At 52.3% G+C, this 16107-nt stretch overlaps 6 protein-coding genes across 6 annotated transcripts; 3 read left to right on the top strand and 3 right to left on the bottom strand.

Annotated features, from left to right (window-relative positions):
• Positions 1–6164: 6164 nt before the first annotated feature.
• On the bottom strand, positions 6165–7176 carry J4E84_001940 (uncharacterized protein; the record flags this gene model as incomplete). Its single annotated transcript, XM_049384569.1, has 3 exons — positions 6165–6341; positions 6396–6671; positions 6721–7176. The coding sequence occupies 3 exons, from the start codon at positions 7174–7176 to the stop codon at positions 6165–6167; spliced, it is 909 nt and encodes a 302-aa protein (XP_049247925.1).
• A 746-nt stretch (positions 7177–7922) lies between these two features.
• Positions 7923–8620, bottom strand: J4E84_001939 (uncharacterized protein; the record flags this gene model as incomplete). Its single annotated transcript, XM_049384568.1, has 3 exons — positions 7923–8361; positions 8411–8493; positions 8552–8620. The coding sequence occupies 3 exons, from the start codon at positions 8618–8620 to the stop codon at positions 7923–7925; spliced, it is 591 nt and encodes a 196-aa protein (XP_049247924.1).
• Positions 8621–8810: 190 nt separating this feature from the next.
• Positions 8811–9466, top strand: J4E84_001938 (uncharacterized protein; the record flags this gene model as incomplete). The annotated part of the gene is made up of 2 exons (XM_049384567.1): positions 8811–9155; positions 9209–9466. 2 exons carry the CDS (start codon positions 8811–8813, stop codon positions 9464–9466), a joined length of 603 nt encoding a protein of 200 aa, XP_049247923.1.
• Positions 9467–9789: 323 nt separating this feature from the next.
• On the bottom strand, positions 9790–10092 carry DPH3 (Diphthamide biosynthesis protein 3; the record flags this gene model as incomplete). The annotated part of the gene is made up of 2 exons (XM_049384566.1): positions 9790–9846; positions 9898–10092. 2 exons carry the CDS (start codon positions 10090–10092, stop codon positions 9790–9792), a joined length of 252 nt encoding a protein of 83 aa, XP_049247922.1.
• Positions 10093–10424: 332 nt separating this feature from the next.
• J4E84_001936 (uncharacterized protein) lies at positions 10425–12842 on the top strand (the record flags this gene model as incomplete). The annotated part of the gene is made up of 2 exons (XM_049384565.1): positions 10425–10641; positions 10783–12842. 2 exons carry the CDS (start codon positions 10425–10427, stop codon positions 12840–12842), a joined length of 2277 nt encoding a protein of 758 aa, XP_049247921.1.
• Positions 12843–13996: 1154 nt separating this feature from the next.
• Positions 13997–14445, top strand: J4E84_001935 (uncharacterized protein; the record flags this gene model as incomplete). Its single annotated transcript, XM_049384564.1, has 2 exons — positions 13997–14106; positions 14163–14445. The coding sequence occupies 2 exons, from the start codon at positions 13997–13999 to the stop codon at positions 14443–14445; spliced, it is 393 nt and encodes a 130-aa protein (XP_049247920.1).
• Positions 14446–16107: the final 1662 nt, after the last annotated feature.

Below are 16107 nucleotides of genomic sequence, written 5' to 3'. Positions count from 1 at the left end.
ACGCGTCGCAATGGATCAGTGTCTGCCCAGGGAATGACATTGAAGCCGTTCGGCGCGCTCATAACCAGCGGACATGGGCTATTGCGTATTTGAGCAGTTGGAGGACCATGAGGATCTACTCCCCTGCGCGTGATCATATATGGTCGATGAGTCAGTACGAATTGATCGAAGAGAGCCTGATAGATCCTGTTCCTAATTTCTGCATGACGTTAGTACTCGTGCGCATTGCAGAAGACGTCTCACTAACCTCCGGGAAATCTGAGAAGCGGATTGGTGGCGTTCACTGCGGTAGCTGCCGCGGCAGCCGCTGCTCTTCTGGCGCGTACTCGGCGAGTAGCCGCAGTCTCGGCTTCGCGGCGGCGCTTAGGACTGCCAGCATTAGTGATGTTATGACGCTATTATGTGAACATACGGCATATAAAAAAGTCTTGAAGTGCTTGAATACGGGTTGTATAGATATGTAATGTCCGTTCAGACTGGAAAATCGCATCGCACCGCCGCTACTTCAGAAGAGCTTGATGTAATTCGAGGAACAGACAAAGGATGCGAGTGTAAAACTGATGGCCGGTAGTGGCTTTGTGGAAACGGGGCTATCAAAGGCTCATTGTCTGAGAACAAAACATTGCCTGTACTGAATGCGTTAGGAACTTGGATATTTTCAATCGATCCACGCACAGTCGCCTAAGTTGACGTGATCGTCAACAAAAACCCGACCATAGCTCTTGATCTTCGGTGCAGCCATTTGTATGTCTTTGCGTTTCCTCTCATCAACTTGCATGGCATTCAAATAGTCGTGAAGGCCAGAATTCTCGGCTATGCGGGCGCTTGGCAATGTGGATTGATCGAGACCGAGTATAGTGATGTATGCCGTCGGAGAGTCTGTGATAGCGACTACATCGCCACTATCAAAAGGCGCCGCCGTGAGCTGGCCTTCGCCAGTTCCCTGCCAGCTCGCACGGGCAGCGACATCGACCACCTCGCCGGTTGTGACATTGAGGGTAAAGGCCGTAATGACTGCTTGAAGCGAAGACTGCGAAAGTGCCCACAATGTGTTTCGAGACGCAGAAATAGCCAGAGATGATGACTGAAACTGTGTCGCATCCAAAGAAGTAGGAAGTATTCTATATCGCAGGACCGGAGTAGAATTGCTCACGAGAGTGTCACCTGCCAAAGAAACGACAATCAGTTCGTTTGAATCCTTAGTGACGATGTACGTTAAAGTTTCGCTGGGATGGGCGACGATTTGTGAAGCGCTTGTGACATTACCAAGGACATCAATACCCACCACGTCCTGCAAATTCGGGTCTTCGGACATACGGAAGTTCGTAATTGACGCCAAGAGACTTCCGGAAGAGTGCGAGTCCAACGCGTGCAAGTTACGCCCATTGGGAGCCCATGCAATAGAGTGTACGTCTCCGGCGATCTCTTGGGAGTTAATAGTATCATAACCGTCTGGCGACACCCCAAAGACGATACTGCAAGTTCCTGTGCTAGCACTGCCCCATATAGCAGTGTTGTGCACGGAAGATCCTAGCTTTAGAGACAGGAAGTTCGTAGTGTTGCCTACATTGGTCAGAAAGCTTCATGCAGATGCCATGATGAGAACCAACATGATGAGGGTATCTCCATGGTGCCTTCACTGATGAGCTCGTATGTAGGCGCAATCGAGTGGCGGGTCAGGGTTCCATCCTGCGGACGACTGCTGAAGAGGTGCTGCTTCGAGCGCTACCGAATAGGTCAACGGGAATGACCCTTATTGAAGATTGATTCACGTACGTCGAGCGCCAAAGACGGCGATGCTCCACCCGCGTCTCTGGCCTGAATCGTATACACTTTTCTGGATTCATCGTCCATCTCCAGCGAGTACAAGGCCTGCCCATTCGTAGTGCCGACTGCGAGATGGTGCAGTAGCGCGTTCATAGACGGTACAAATAGTACGATTGCAAGGAGAGTCAACATGGCGCCGTATGATGAGTTGAGAACCAGACCAATGTGAGTGTAAGGATATGGTTCTATCGTCTCGCAGTTTATCAGCATGTGAGCCAGCCCTGCATGACACATTTCCGTGAAAGCGCAATGTGGGGTGCAGCTGGTGAGAGGGCTTCCAATATCGAGGGCGAATCTCTGGTGATTAACCATGCCGGTAGTTGCCTCGATCCAATATTGCCCGAAATCAGTGGCGCCTGCTCATCACGCGCGAAGTCATCTGATAGTTATTGATGCTTGACACATGATCATGGGTATGGTGACATGGCTAACTCTCTGCGCATTGCTCCTGTCGACCAGACGCATCTCGCGGACGCCCGGAAGTGGGGATGGACATTGAGAAAGAGCAACTGTCTGATAAGTCGGAGATCTTCAGTACCGGTATGGTGCCCTGATCGCAGAGGATTCGTGCGCGACGACGATAAAATACGTGGTCAGGAGGATGGTATATTGATGCTGAGATGAGGATCATAGAAGGAGGCTGGGACGCGTGCATCGGGGCTGTCCTGTTAGGCGCTAGTGAGAGCTTACGTCACAGCCGCGAAAAGCACCCTGGGCGTCCCCTTTCCGTCCCTCTCGCAACAAGCTTTCGAAATTAGAACCAGCCACTGCGCGTTGAGTATCAAACAACATTTGGGGGACTGACAGCGTTCTTTATATTTGATTGAGCAATTGTGTAAGATATACCTTAAATTCACCTGCTAATGGTAAAGGACAATACAGCGCGCACGTCCACTTGCATGTGCACCTGCAGTGTATGCTAAACTGCATGGTCAAGGAAAGCCGGAGCATCTTCTGTATCATACGAAGGCCCAGACTCAAGATCGTCGCGATAGAAACTTGGAAGAAGCTCATCTACCTCCTCCAATACCAACCGCCGATGGAATAGCTTCCGCCAAGGCCAACCTAGGAACCCACACAAAACACGTCCGCATTTCGCCAGTCTCCACTTAACAGACTCGTACTTTTCGTCGATGTACATTTGACAGCGACCGATCACCCTGGCCGGCAACTCATCCTCATCCCACAACAGATCCCAACGGCAATTCAGCAGAACAGCTCGAAATGAAAGACGCGATTTGAATTTAACCCCGTGATCGTGGCGAAACGATTCAAGTCCAGGTGTGCGCGCAGATAACGGCGTATACCTCCATCCTGCCGGGCCCGCAGAGAGCGGCGAACAATTCGTGTAGCTTACATGCAGTGGAGCTGGGATACGCGGACGCTGTAGGGCTGATTTACTACGAGGATTGGTCTTCGGGTGATAAGAGAAGTAGTCCTCTTGCGCTGTGGGTTGGAGTGTCGCATATGTTTCGGTCCGTGTAACCACGCGTGTGTTTTCTCGACCGTTCATCGTCCTTTGTCCCTGTTCTTGGAACATGTATTCACGCCGTCTGAAAATGGTGAATAGGCGGGTGAACGCTAGGATATAGTACTGATACCACATTGTGCGGGTAGAACATGCGCGCTTTGTCTGGCACATGATGTCTGATTCTGAGGTCTCACATGCGCCTTTCACGCACATTGCCGAAGTGACTGGGTGTTTAACAGCCTGTACATCGTTGAGGATACTTCGGTATCGTTCAGGGTGTCGCGTTGATGCCGGATCGTCGACTCTTCTTAGTGTACGCCGCCTATCCTGCCGACATAGACCCATTCACCATCTCCTTGTACACGCCATGGGCTTGCGAAAATCTGACTCTTCTCCTCAGTATCGTTTTCGGCGACGTCCAGGTACCACTGTTTCCACGTTGAATCCCAGGTCCAGTCTTCCCACGCACCTAGCATTTCTACCGCGACATCCGGCATCAGATTTACACCAGCCATGCTCACATGCTCCCAAACGTTCCTGATCTCATTCAACTTCCAGCGCGAAAGATAAAGGTATGTTTGCTGAGAGGGTATGTAGGTGTAGAACTCATGCCAGGCAGGATCCCAAGTCCAAGAATACGCTGACAGGGTCTGCTGTGGGGTAGTCGATTCACCGGGGCTTGTAGAGGTGATCAATTGGTCGAGCAGCGTGATCGCGTTTGAGAGGTCGATGATGTCGAGAATAGTTGGTAGTGATATGTTGAGTAATTGATCTGATGGATGCCAATCTCCTCGCGATCGTAATCGTTGTTCCAACACCCGTAGTTGCATTTCCAGAGCTTCCAGGTGAGTCTTGATCTCTTTGTCAGGCGAGGTTATGATAAGCATATTTCCCGTGCCGTTCTCATCATCGGCGGAAGAGAAGGGTCTTAAAACAAACCCCTCACGCCCTGCTCTGGTGTCTGCGATAAATTTCCTTGTCGTTTGCTGGAGTGTGACAACGGCCTCTGTGAGATCTAGCGCTCGATCTCCATTGATTGCTGAGGATGCCATGCTCAATCTAGTTGTGCTTTGATCGAAATCTTTTAGTGCAGTAGAAACCGCTCGATAAGTAATGATGCTTGAACAAGCATTGCGCACCTTGTCACAGGTGATGTTGTCAAGCAACAGATCGCCGATACAGCCGAAATTTAGCCCTCATCGCCACCGTGGAATATTTCATTCCCATAACAAGATGCGAGAACCTTGAAGGACGCGGGCAGTCATCTTTGCGTGTGTTTCGTGCTGAGAAATTCGAAGTCACAGTATGAAGCGCAGGAAATAACCTGGAAGCTGAGATTTGGCGCCGCTTTGGTTGCTGACCTCGGGAGGTTGGGAAAGGGCGATGACGTCATTGCTCTCAAGCTCCATGACTTCCTTGTGCTTCGCTAGCCTCATACGCGTTGCGTACAAACTCGAATAACTACCAAATCATGAGGAACGACACAGATTATCATCTCTACAGATACCGAAACATCGAAAGCCGGGGATACCACAATGGGGCTGATTCATTCACAGATGCTGGTCGTCGACAGAGACGTAACTCGTAAGACTTCGATAGAAGCAAACTGGGAACTCGATGATGTTCGTGACCCATTGACTTGGATGCAGCTTTCGATTATCGAACAAAAAATCCAACCCAGAGAATACTCCCGTGAGTGTGTACAGTATCATTCCATCTTCCACCACCCTCCCCGAACATTCACCCAAACCCCACATAGTACTTTCTCAACGTGACTCGAGTCATGACACACCAGCAATATACACACATAACACGTCCCATTTCCGTCCATAGCCATGTCTCTCAATTTGAACCACACATCCCAGACAAAACTAACAAAAGAACCAAACGCTTTCTTCACCACAACCGACCTCCCAGCTACAAGAAGATTCCCTAAAAATGGCATCCACACTATCCTACACCTTCACCCCACCAACATACTACCCCTCATCTCTATCTCCCTCCTATCACCCCGCCCTCCACTACCGGCCCTCCATCCCCCCAGACTACCTCCCAAATGACGAATACCGCTACCTAGTCAAGCAACAGCATCGCTCTCGCCTAGAAGCGCATTTCGCACAACCCTCTCTCTCCTCGACCCGAAACATGATACCAAAGACGCCGTACCAAAAGCAAGGTAACTTGAGCCGTGAGCGCCGGGCAGAGATATCTGCCGCGAAGTTCGCCACGCGTGCGGCTTTAGGGGCGGGTTTTGATTTCACTGATGAGGGATTTGATAGGATGCGGGCGCTTGATGACCCACAGCGGTCTTGGACTAGGCCGGACGAAGACGAAGACTCGGATGAAGAGCCCATTCCAGCGAGGTATATCGCCGAGTTCAACGAGGAGATGCGGAAGTTTGAAAGGATGTATGATCAAGATCAGCATCGTTCTGACGTTCACGCATCGCGACATAACCAACCAGGTACGTATACTGATACTAAGCCCCTGCCGCCTTACAAGCCTTCGCTACCGCCTCCTGCCCGACGTGACAGCGGATTCGAGGAGAAGACTGTATGTGAGCCGACACCCCAGCTTCAAAGTAAGTTCAGCTGGGACAATCTCAACGATACCGATGACAAGTCCCCAAAGCGGCTAAGTTTCTGGTTTCGTCATCGCCGGAGCCGCAGCGTAGAAGCTACCAAAGTGCCTGAAAAGAAGAAAAAACGTAGAACATGGTAGGTCAGCAATGAAAAAAAAAAAGTGTAAAAGTGAACACGGTGAGAATGCAGTGTGATGTGTGTAGTCACGAATATGTACATTGAATTGTTGGTGACTGCCATGAGGCTTGGCTGTAGTGTATGGTAGCTCTTCATTTTCGATGCGTCTAAGCAAAGCCGAAGAACTTCATGTCGTCCGCACCCCGAATGGGGACGGTGTGGCCGACACCAGCAGCGTAGATACCCTGAACGTCAGGACCGTAGATGGTCCTGGTGTATCCGCTCTGGGGGTCGTTGGCCTTGGTGCTCTGGGGCTTGTCGTAGTTGTAGCCGAAAACGCCAGCCTTACCAATATCATTAGCACGTGGTTGTTCAAGAACTCAAATCGGGAAACTCACCCATTCCTTCATGGTCTCCTGGTAGTTCTGTGGGCGCAAAGTGGTGTCGGCGCTGCCGTGGTAGACCTGCATCTTGGGGCGGGCACCGGTGTAACCGGGGTACATGTTCTTGACGACGGTGGCCCAGGCTTGGGGAGTGGCGATGGAGTTACCCTGGGCGCAGGTGCTGTTCCAGGCGTCGACTCCGTTGGCGGCGGAGGCGAAGCAACCGGCGGCGACACCGGAGTAGGGGATGGCGGCCTTGAAGATGTCGGGGTAGGTAGCGGCCATGACGTTCTGAAGCGGGTTAGCATTTATGACATGATCAGGACTCCATCAGACGTACGGTCATCATGGCGCCACTGCTGGAACCGGTAACGAAGACCTTGGACGAGTCGGCCTTGTACTCCTTGACTGTCCACTTGACCATGTTGGCAATGGTGTTGCTGTCTCCTCCTCCCTCGTGGCTCAGAGTGGCCTTGCTGCTGACATCCCAGCACTTGCCCTCGTGAGGGGACTCTGGGTAGATGACAATGAAGCCATACTGCTCAGACAACTTGGCGTAAGGGCTACCGGTGTAGTATGCCTGCGCGGTACCAGTGCAGTAGTGGATAGCGACAATAACTCCTGGCGACGCCGCAAGCTTCTTGGGCACGTAGATGTAGAAGCCAGCCTTGGTGGGCGCAGCACCAAAGGAGGTGACCTGGGAGAGAGCGCCGGGTGTCACGGCACGCTTGGCGATGTCAGTGGTTGCAGCCGCAGCTACGGATAGGAAGCTGGTGACAGCAGTGAGGAAGCGCATGATGTTGACTTGGAATGAATGAACGCGGTGGGGAATCCAAGAGCCTTGGGATACAGACCTTCTTATAAAGCTTGTCTTCAGCCGGAGCGTGCGTGCGGTTCAAGGGATGCGGTCTGCATTGAAACGATCTCCCCGAAACTATGCAGCAATCAGCAGTAGCGGAAATGAGGTCACGCAGTTCTCGACTAAAGTGTTTCTCCCCACATCTTCGGCGCCACAACGTAGATGAAGGGCTGACAGTTGTCATTCGTCCTCTAGTGGGACTTGGAACGAACTAGTGAGCGGTAAATTAAAAGCTTGTTTCCATTAATCCTAGCTCGGCATTGGTTCCAGGCGCGACGTTTCGAACATATACCGACCCTTGACCTTTACCATGTGTTTACCCGGTCCGGGGAAATTCACAACAGTAACCCCACAGGACAGGTAAGCAGGCGCGCTATATGTATAGAGGTCGCATGCGACATGGAAGAATTGTTTGCGAGTCCGCCGAGCCTGTGCGGACAGGATGAGGGGGTTTGAGTAGTGCCGAGGAGTCTGACACGATACTGACTGTGGGTGCCATGCTGATGCGCCGGGCCCAGATCTAGACGTTGAGGAGGCCGGTGCGCTTGGTGAGCTCTGGTTTCGCCGTTGGGTCGTTGCTCTTGAACAATCGAGGCTGTGTAAGCGGTTGGGCTATTCGGCGCGCCCAACGCTTCGAGCGCAACGCTTCTGGCTTCACGGATCTTGATCTCGTACTCTCTTCTTCATCTTCCAGCCCACATGCCATCGCCCCTTCCTAGACCGCCGAAGGTCAGTCCACCCATAACACCGCCACCGCCGCCAATGTTCTTGCCTTCATTGACAGGTCTCTTGGCGACTCTTCCCTGTGCCTTGACGCCTTGAATGACTTTGTCCAACTGCGTCTCTACTACGACTCCGCCCACTATCATCTCACCCAGTGTCGCATGTAATGTCTCGAAGTTGAAGATCAGATCCAGCTCGCATACGTTCTCGAAAAGACCATCGAGGGCTTGGACGAAGACCTGGATGAGATCAAGAAGCGCAAGGGGCGATTCGGTGGATGTAGATATGACGATGAAGTAGAGAGTCGCGTAGTGGCGGTAGGTGACGAGGGAAGGTGTGTCGTTGTGGGGCGTCGTGGGTGTGCTGGATTTGGAGCTGCTGGCAAGGAGCGGCGGGAGGCTAGGTACATGTTAGCGAGAATACTGTCCAAGACCATGGAAGAACGCACGGTAAGAAGTTACATGCTGAGTTTGGGCGGTTGGCGACGAGGGTGAAGATCTCAGAGATGAGTCGCTGCTGGACGCTGGTTTCCTGGGCGGTGGTGAGTACGGGAGCCCTGGAGCGCAATGTCAGGTCACGTGTAATGTACCAGCTGTGTGTAGAACTTGGTCAGTCGCGGCTGGCCGGCATTGTTGAAGACGAGGACTGCGTTGATCATGGTGTGGATAGGTGGTGGTGAGGCGCACACTGGCGTTGGACATGTCCCACCGAAGGATGCGGGGAGGCGCGCGAGGGTCCATGCTCCTCCAGCTTGCGTCCAGCCCAGGAACAGAAGACTCTCCCGCTACTCCGCAACTTCCACCACCAACACTCCTCTCAAGTACACCAATCCATCCAATTCAGTCACAATGAAGCCAGCTACTCGATTCGTCAGCACTGCCGTTCGTCGCGCCGCCCGATCTTCCCTCCGCGTCCAGTCGCCCGCCAATTGCATCATCGCCAGCCGAGCTCCTGCCATCAGCCATGCTACCCCCGTTCGCAGCTTCCACGTGTCAATGGGCATGAGGGTGGGCATCATGCCTGGCGAGGAGGACCCGAAGCCCAAGGAGAGTGAAGCCCACGACGAACCTGGCAAACCCACAGAGCTCTCAATAGAAGAATTCCACGAGCGCGCAGACTACTACCTGGGCGAGCTGGTACAGAGGTTAGAGGAGGCCCAGGAGAACGACCCGGCCATCGAAGTAGACTACTCCGTCAGTCACGATTACAAAGCACAAGGTTGGATTGGATACTAATTCGATTGCAGGCTGGCGTCCTCGAAGTCACTTTCCAAGAGAACACATTCGTACTGAACAAACAACCCCCGAACAAGCAGATCTGGCTCAGTTCGCCAATCTCCGGGCCGAAGCGATTCGACTGGGTCGTCGCACAAGAGGGCATGGACTTCAAGGAGGGCGGTGGCATCGGCGACTGGGTATACATGAGGGACGGCAGCTCGCTCACTGAGATTCTCAGGAAAGAGCTGGGCGTTGACGTCAGTGTAGATGACCAGGTCCCGCGTTAATAGAGCGTGCTATAGTCAGTAGCACATGCTCTAGTACGTCGTCCCGTCGCAGAGCATATTTGGGCAGATAGCCTCTTCTGGCCAGGAGAGTATACACGATGATACGGTAGCAAATAGCGAAAAGCGACAACAATTTATGATTGCGCATTCCCAACTCTGCTTCCCCAAACATTCCATGTGGTATCTCCCTGGTCTTTGAGAGACTGCGACCACGTTGTATAGCCAACTTCCCCCAAACGCCGATATATGCATTCCAACGCCGTAGATACTGGGAGACATGGTATGGAACCTCGTAAGGTGGTATGAATTGATAGTCGAGGAACCTAGGCGGTAATCGCGACGCTCTTGGGCGCATCGTCGTTCTCTGGTGGGAGATCGGACTGCAACATGTCAGTGCTCAAGTCTCGCCATGTACTGAGTAGAAGACATACCGGGTCGAAGATGATGCGTATCATCAGACTACAACTGGGACAGCGCGCAATGTCCTCTCCGTCGCGCATGTCATAGATGGAGATCTCAAAACGGTCGCCGCATGGGCACGGGTGGTGGTATATTTGCAGCGTCTCGTCATAGAAGCAGTCTTCGATTTCGATCTCATCGTAGAGGTTCAGCTCTTCGTCGGCCATGTTGGGTAGGTGTGCGCGTGGAAAGAGCGATTGAGTTCGTCGCCGACTGCGAGGAAGTGGCGGGGTGGGTGGGAACTTTTGGCCGGCACGCTAGCCATGGACCTGCATTGATCCGCCCGTCCATTCACATCACCAGAAGCTCCGAACACGTACCGTAACGTCGAGGCCGCCCGCCTACCCCGTCCGCGACTTTCATCTGCACCCTACCATGGGCGCGCACCTGAGACACGAAAAAAACTGAACAGGTTTGCAGACTACATCAAGACAAGAACCTTCAAAGTGGGTGACCTAACGTCAACGTAGGCTCTAGGGTGTTCAGCACGTCTAGAACCATGGGCGACGTCGAGTCCGCCACGGTGAAGCTCGCGGAGCTGCTGCGACACCCAGAGGACCTCGACAAGATACCTGCGCTGAAAGCAGAGTTCATGCGCAAGAAGGCGGCTGTAGACGGACAATTACGCCATGGGTTGAAAGAGCAGCTTGAGTTGACCCAGTCGGGTATGAGCAGCATCACCGAGGGTCAGCGCACCGTCAACCTGATCAAGGAGGGTAAGTAGCTGCCACGGATAGTCCTCAAGATATCCTGCTAACTTATTACTAGTATGTAGCTCCCTTGCTATGCTTTGCCAACGCGGTTCTGAGACCTCTTATTATTCGTGCTAACAGATTCATAGGAGATGATGAAGATAGACAAGCTATGCGCCGAGGCCCAGAATATGATTCAGGACTTCCCGCACATCAACCTGGTTGCGCAAACACACAAGAACTTCGAATCGGTGGAGAAGATGCGCAATGACATCGAGGCCTTTGAGGAGCGCCTGGAGAACCTCGAGATCCTGCTGGCACAGGACGACGAAGACCCCGCGAACCAGCCGAACCTGCTACAAGTCCACTACGGTCTGACGCAACTACGAGACATCCGCGACGAAGCCATGGGCCAGATCAAGAACAGCGACACTTCCACCGAACTCATCGATAACCTCACACTCGAGAGCGGTATTACGGTGCAGGACCTCTTCGCGCGCTTGGACGACGTCGTAGAGTGGTTTGACAGGCATATCGGCGAGGCGTGCATAAACCTCATACAGTTGGTGCAGACCGACAACGTAGGCATGGTGGTCCGCTTGGCCGTCGTGATTGAGGAAGAAGAGAAGACGGACAAGAAGATCAAAGCGCTGCAAGATGCACAGAGAGAGTTCGGAGATCTCGCCTCTCGCTTCAAGTCCATCACACAAGGGCCCAAGGAGCTTCGCGGCTACAAGGAGAAGTTCATTACCTCCATCGAATATGTTTGCAAGGCAGAGATGGACGGAGTGAGAGAACAGTTCCAGGAAGACCCCGAGAAGGTCGAAAAGTACTTCAAGTGGTACTTCAACAACCTGAACACAGTCAAGCTGGGTATGGTCGAGCTCATGCCGAAGAAGTGGAAGATCTTTGACACATACACCAACATCTACCACAAGCAGATGCACGACTTCCTCATGGAGTTTGCCGATGATGAAGCTCTTGGGCCGCAATACTTGCTGGCTGTCATCAATTGGGTGGACAAGTACTACGTCAAGATGCAGAAGCTTGGGTACTCAGAAGAGCAACTACAGCCACATGTCATCGACAACCGCAGTCCCGAGCTGATACGGACCTACCGCTCCGTCATCATCCAGGCTGTGGATCAATACATGGAACGCATCAATACACAGGACCGGCAGAGATTCGTGCAGCAAGACAAAACTGCATATGAGACCAACTTTGACGGCATCCTCCAAACGAAGGCTCTTGGAGACGTCTGGACGCTTTTTAGCCAGAACATCGGTGTCGCTGCCAGTAGTCAGCGTCCCGACGTTGCTGATGGTGTAGTCGACTCCATGTTCCGTGCCCTATTGTCTCGCCAGCGTATATGGACGCAACTGATCGACGAAGAAAAGGCCAAATACCTCGGACCTACTCCCGCGCAAGATGAAGATGATATATATGTCTTGCAGGAGTGGCTCATCGCTCTTGCAAACGACCAGATCATCTGCATTGACGATGACATTGACGGCAGTGGTCAAGCCTCCTTCCTAAGCGTCTTTGAGCGTGAAGTCACGCCTATCGTCTCCCAGGATTACATGATCGACAAGCTGGCCAAGAATGTGGACGAGGCCAAGAACGGCTATATTGACATTTCATCGCACTGCATACAAGTCTTTAGCGAGCTCATCTTCATGGTCGATCTTAAACCTGTGCTTTCCAAATTCTTCACCGTCGAGTGGTACTCGAGGCAGGATATGGCATCGATCATCACAACGTTTAAAGACTACGTGGATGAGTTTCTCCCTAGGATCCACCGCTCGCTACAGGATCTTATCATCGATTCTCTCGCTGACGAGCTGCTGGTTCAATATCTCGGGGCTGTGCGCAACAAGGGTGCCAAGTTCAAGAGGACGGATCAGTTTGCAGACAAGATGAAAGACGACCTTTACACGGCGTTCGACTGGTTTATGTCGTTTGGTGAGCAAGGTCGCGATATCAAGGACCGATGGCGCGCTGTGCAACAGTTCCTTAAGCTGCTGGAATGCGACAAGTCGCAGGTGCAGTTTGCGTATGTGGAGTTCAAGAATGCTTATCGGGATGTTAGTATTACATGGGTGGAAGCTGTTTTGAGAACAAGGGATGACTTTGACCGGGGCATGTTGAACGCGGTTAAAGCAAAGGCCGCAGAACCTATAGCAGAGGATGCGCCTCCTGATCCGATCATGGGCAGGGTGAAGTAAGGCTCGATTTGGCATATGTCAACTTCGGAGAAAATGGCATGTCTGGCGTTGGAGGTGTTTACACATGGGGTCAGTGTTGCAGCCGCCGGCAACGCGGCATCACTAACGACTCTAGAGCAACACGATATACCCCGGATTTCTGCTCGTCACTAGATTAGCGAATACGAACTTTCTCACATCATGTTCACTGAGCGGAAAGTGTACAATCGCATCGTACTGCTGACTTTCTTGCGGTATGACGTCTGCAGACCCCTATCCGCAGTTCGCGCGCTCTCATCAAACACAAAAGCAGCGATGGGCGAGGCTGAGCAGCAAGATCGACAGGTACATTTCCTCGTCGACGGGAGCATTCATGATCGAGGTGATAGCCTAGCCCCATCACGGCTAGCGTCAGGGGTCCGCCCACCGGCGTCTCAGAACGGTGGAAGGCGCCGCGTGCTAATATTGAGCCGTTCCTATCAAAATGACCTTAATATGCAGGCCGCATTTTTGGTTGGAAGCTGTGATTAGGGATGTTTCGAAACAACTCGTCCTCGAGATGTCGCGTGCTGCGATGGAAATAGAACTCAACGCCTTTGTAACAGGAAAAGCAGTCTGAACAATCGTAACGAGGCGCGCGAAACACAAAAAGCGCAGCATGACGCGCAACACTCCCCCACATTCATCGCGACAATGGCAAGGCTTTTGCAAACCTCATGCCGCGCACCTACCAACCGTCGATCAACAAACACAATTTCCGCTATCGCCCACCCCAACCTGTGAGCAATCCAGCATGCTCGCCACACCTGACATGCAAGGATGACCCAACCAATCTAGACCATCGCCCGCGAGGAAATGAACCAACTCAGTCGATCGATGGGCAAGGCTGGCGCGTCCTCCACCCACCCCATCACCTGTCATATGACTACTAATAAGAGGGCTGTATAAGACCCATTGGACCGCCTCATATCCCTCCTACTACTCTTCTTCTCTCATCATCCTACGATCCAAACATAATCTATAGTACCTAGTGTTCTATTAGCCACTCATTTTTTTCTTGCAAGCCAAGTCAAACTCACAGTCTTTACTACCACCAATCACTCAACGACTCGACTTTACGTCTCCTAACGCCTTATACCCAATTTACCTTCTCCCAACTTCTATCAACATTCAAGATGCGTTTCACCATCGTCGCCGCTTCCTTCATCGCTGTTGCTGCTGCTCAGTACGGTGCTCCCGCTGCTGAGGAGTCCTGCTCTGCTGCCGTCACTGTCACTGTCACCGAGTACGTTTTTCCTCTTCCCATTCGTTATCGACTTTCGTACTAATAAACATGTCTAGGACTATGCAGCACACCCCCGTCGCTCCCTCCATGAGCTCCGCCTACTACCCCACCACCGCCCCCATGGCCCCCTCCTCGGCCCCCGTCATGGGCGGCACCGGCGTCCCCATGGTCCCCGATGCGTCCTCCGTCGGCACCGGATACGCCATGCCTACCGGCACTGCCGCCCCCACTGGCAGCATGACCGGTCCTCCTCCCTCTGAGTTCACTGGTGCTGCTTCCGGCCTCAAGGTCGGTGGTGCGCTCGCCGGTGTTGGTGCCGTTGCTGCTTTCTTCTTGTAGATTGAGTAATAGGCGTGGTGGTTTGAGATGGATGGAGAAGGGGATGGAAGAGAGATTGCTGTTGTTGCGATACCCAAAGGGTTGCGTTCTTTGTTTAGTACCTTTTTTGAATTGATGTTTGAGCCCGGTTGTGGCTTTTTATGAATGTGGCTCTGCTGTTGGTGACGTTCTGGTGGTTCGTGAAAGATATCTGTAGTGACCGAATGAAGAGTTTTCGCTAACATTAAGGAGATCGCAATAGAGGAAACGCTCTTACGGGGATTATGTCTGGCAGATCTATTGACTGACTAGAAATCACCACTTTACCCCCTTCTCCGGAAGAGTCTCCTCAGAAGATTCTTGATATGGTTACCGCAACCAGCGCTGTCATTGCTACTCCTCTTCGCTACCCCTCCACCTTTCAATGGAACCACCCACTGGACATCTTTCTTTACCCTTGGCTGTGGGCGATGCGAGGACAGCGGGTAGTAAGGGTAATCGCCCTCACTAATGATCGGCAACGAACCCTGAACCTCCGGTCCCAATTCCAGGGCTTTCGTCTCCCGCCCTACTTCAGTCGCTGACCGTCCTGTCTGCTCCGTTCTATCCACGTGCTGAATCTGCTCATCTTGTTCACGGACAGCATCTTGAGCCGCATCAGTAAGCGCAATACTCCACGGTCTCGTATCCAAGCTGTCTTCATCTTTGTGCTCTTCTTCTTCGTCTTCACCATAGAGGTCCAAGTCATCAGGCAGGATATCGCTCATCCGCGTGGTTTGTGACCCACAACCTTCCTCTCCAGCTCCCCGTGTGCTAGATGAGTTTATACCACCAGATGAACTATCAGACAAATCAAGAGAGCTGATACTACCATTGTAGCAATTGCGAGGTAATGGATACGCAGGCAGATCTTCTGTAGACCTCGAAGTACGAAGTACATGATTAGCGTGAAATAGAGTGAGTGTAGGAGATGGTGGGGAAGGTGGCAGCACAGGCGAGTCAGTACGGAAAGATGTTGGGCTGAGCGTTACCGTCGGGCTGAGGAGAAATGCTTGGGTTCCGGGGAACACAGGGAGAGTATTACCACTCGCGTGGAAGTTCGTCGTTGTAGGTGTTGGACTCAGCAGAAACGTTTGCTTAACGACTGCATTCGTGGTAATCGTCATATTGGGGTTGCGTCGTGGCATTGTCCACGATTTTCGGCCTGGGGAGAGCGCAGCGAAACGGTGGGTGATGTATGTGGTTGTGGATCTTCTCGTGATCGGTTTCCAACGGAGAGATGCGAAGCGGTAGACGAAGAGTGCTGCGTAACACGACAGGGAAGCTTGCATTCTTGCTGAAGGCTTTCATAGTAGGCTTATCACATAAGTAAAAGGTTGAGCGTTGGAGATGCACTGGTGAGTGAACAAGGACATTGTGGCTGTGTGGGAGTGGATGGAACAAAGACATAACGGCGGTGATGAAATTTAGGATGGAGACAAAGAAGTGATGATGGTAAGCAGGGCGAACAGTGGTGATTATATACTATTGAACAGTGTAGATAAACACTTCGACTAAATAGCCAAGCTGTCGAGCTTTCGTGAAGACCATATCCGCTTCAGACGTAGGTAGATAGCTAACCCAACATTGAGATATCCCCACTCACCATCATCTCCCCCTTCTGCAACAAGCAAGCTCACACTC

Source organism: Alternaria hordeiaustralica (assembly GCF_023758085.1).
Source record: "Alternaria hordeiaustralica strain BMP 2776 chromosome Unknown scaffold_2, whole genome shotgun sequence".
NCBI classification, from domain to species: Eukaryota; Fungi; Ascomycota; class Dothideomycetes; order Pleosporales; family Pleosporaceae; genus Alternaria; species Alternaria hordeiaustralica.
The sequence above is the reverse complement of the archived record's forward strand: the minus strand, read 5'-3'. Positions and strand labels throughout refer to the sequence as shown.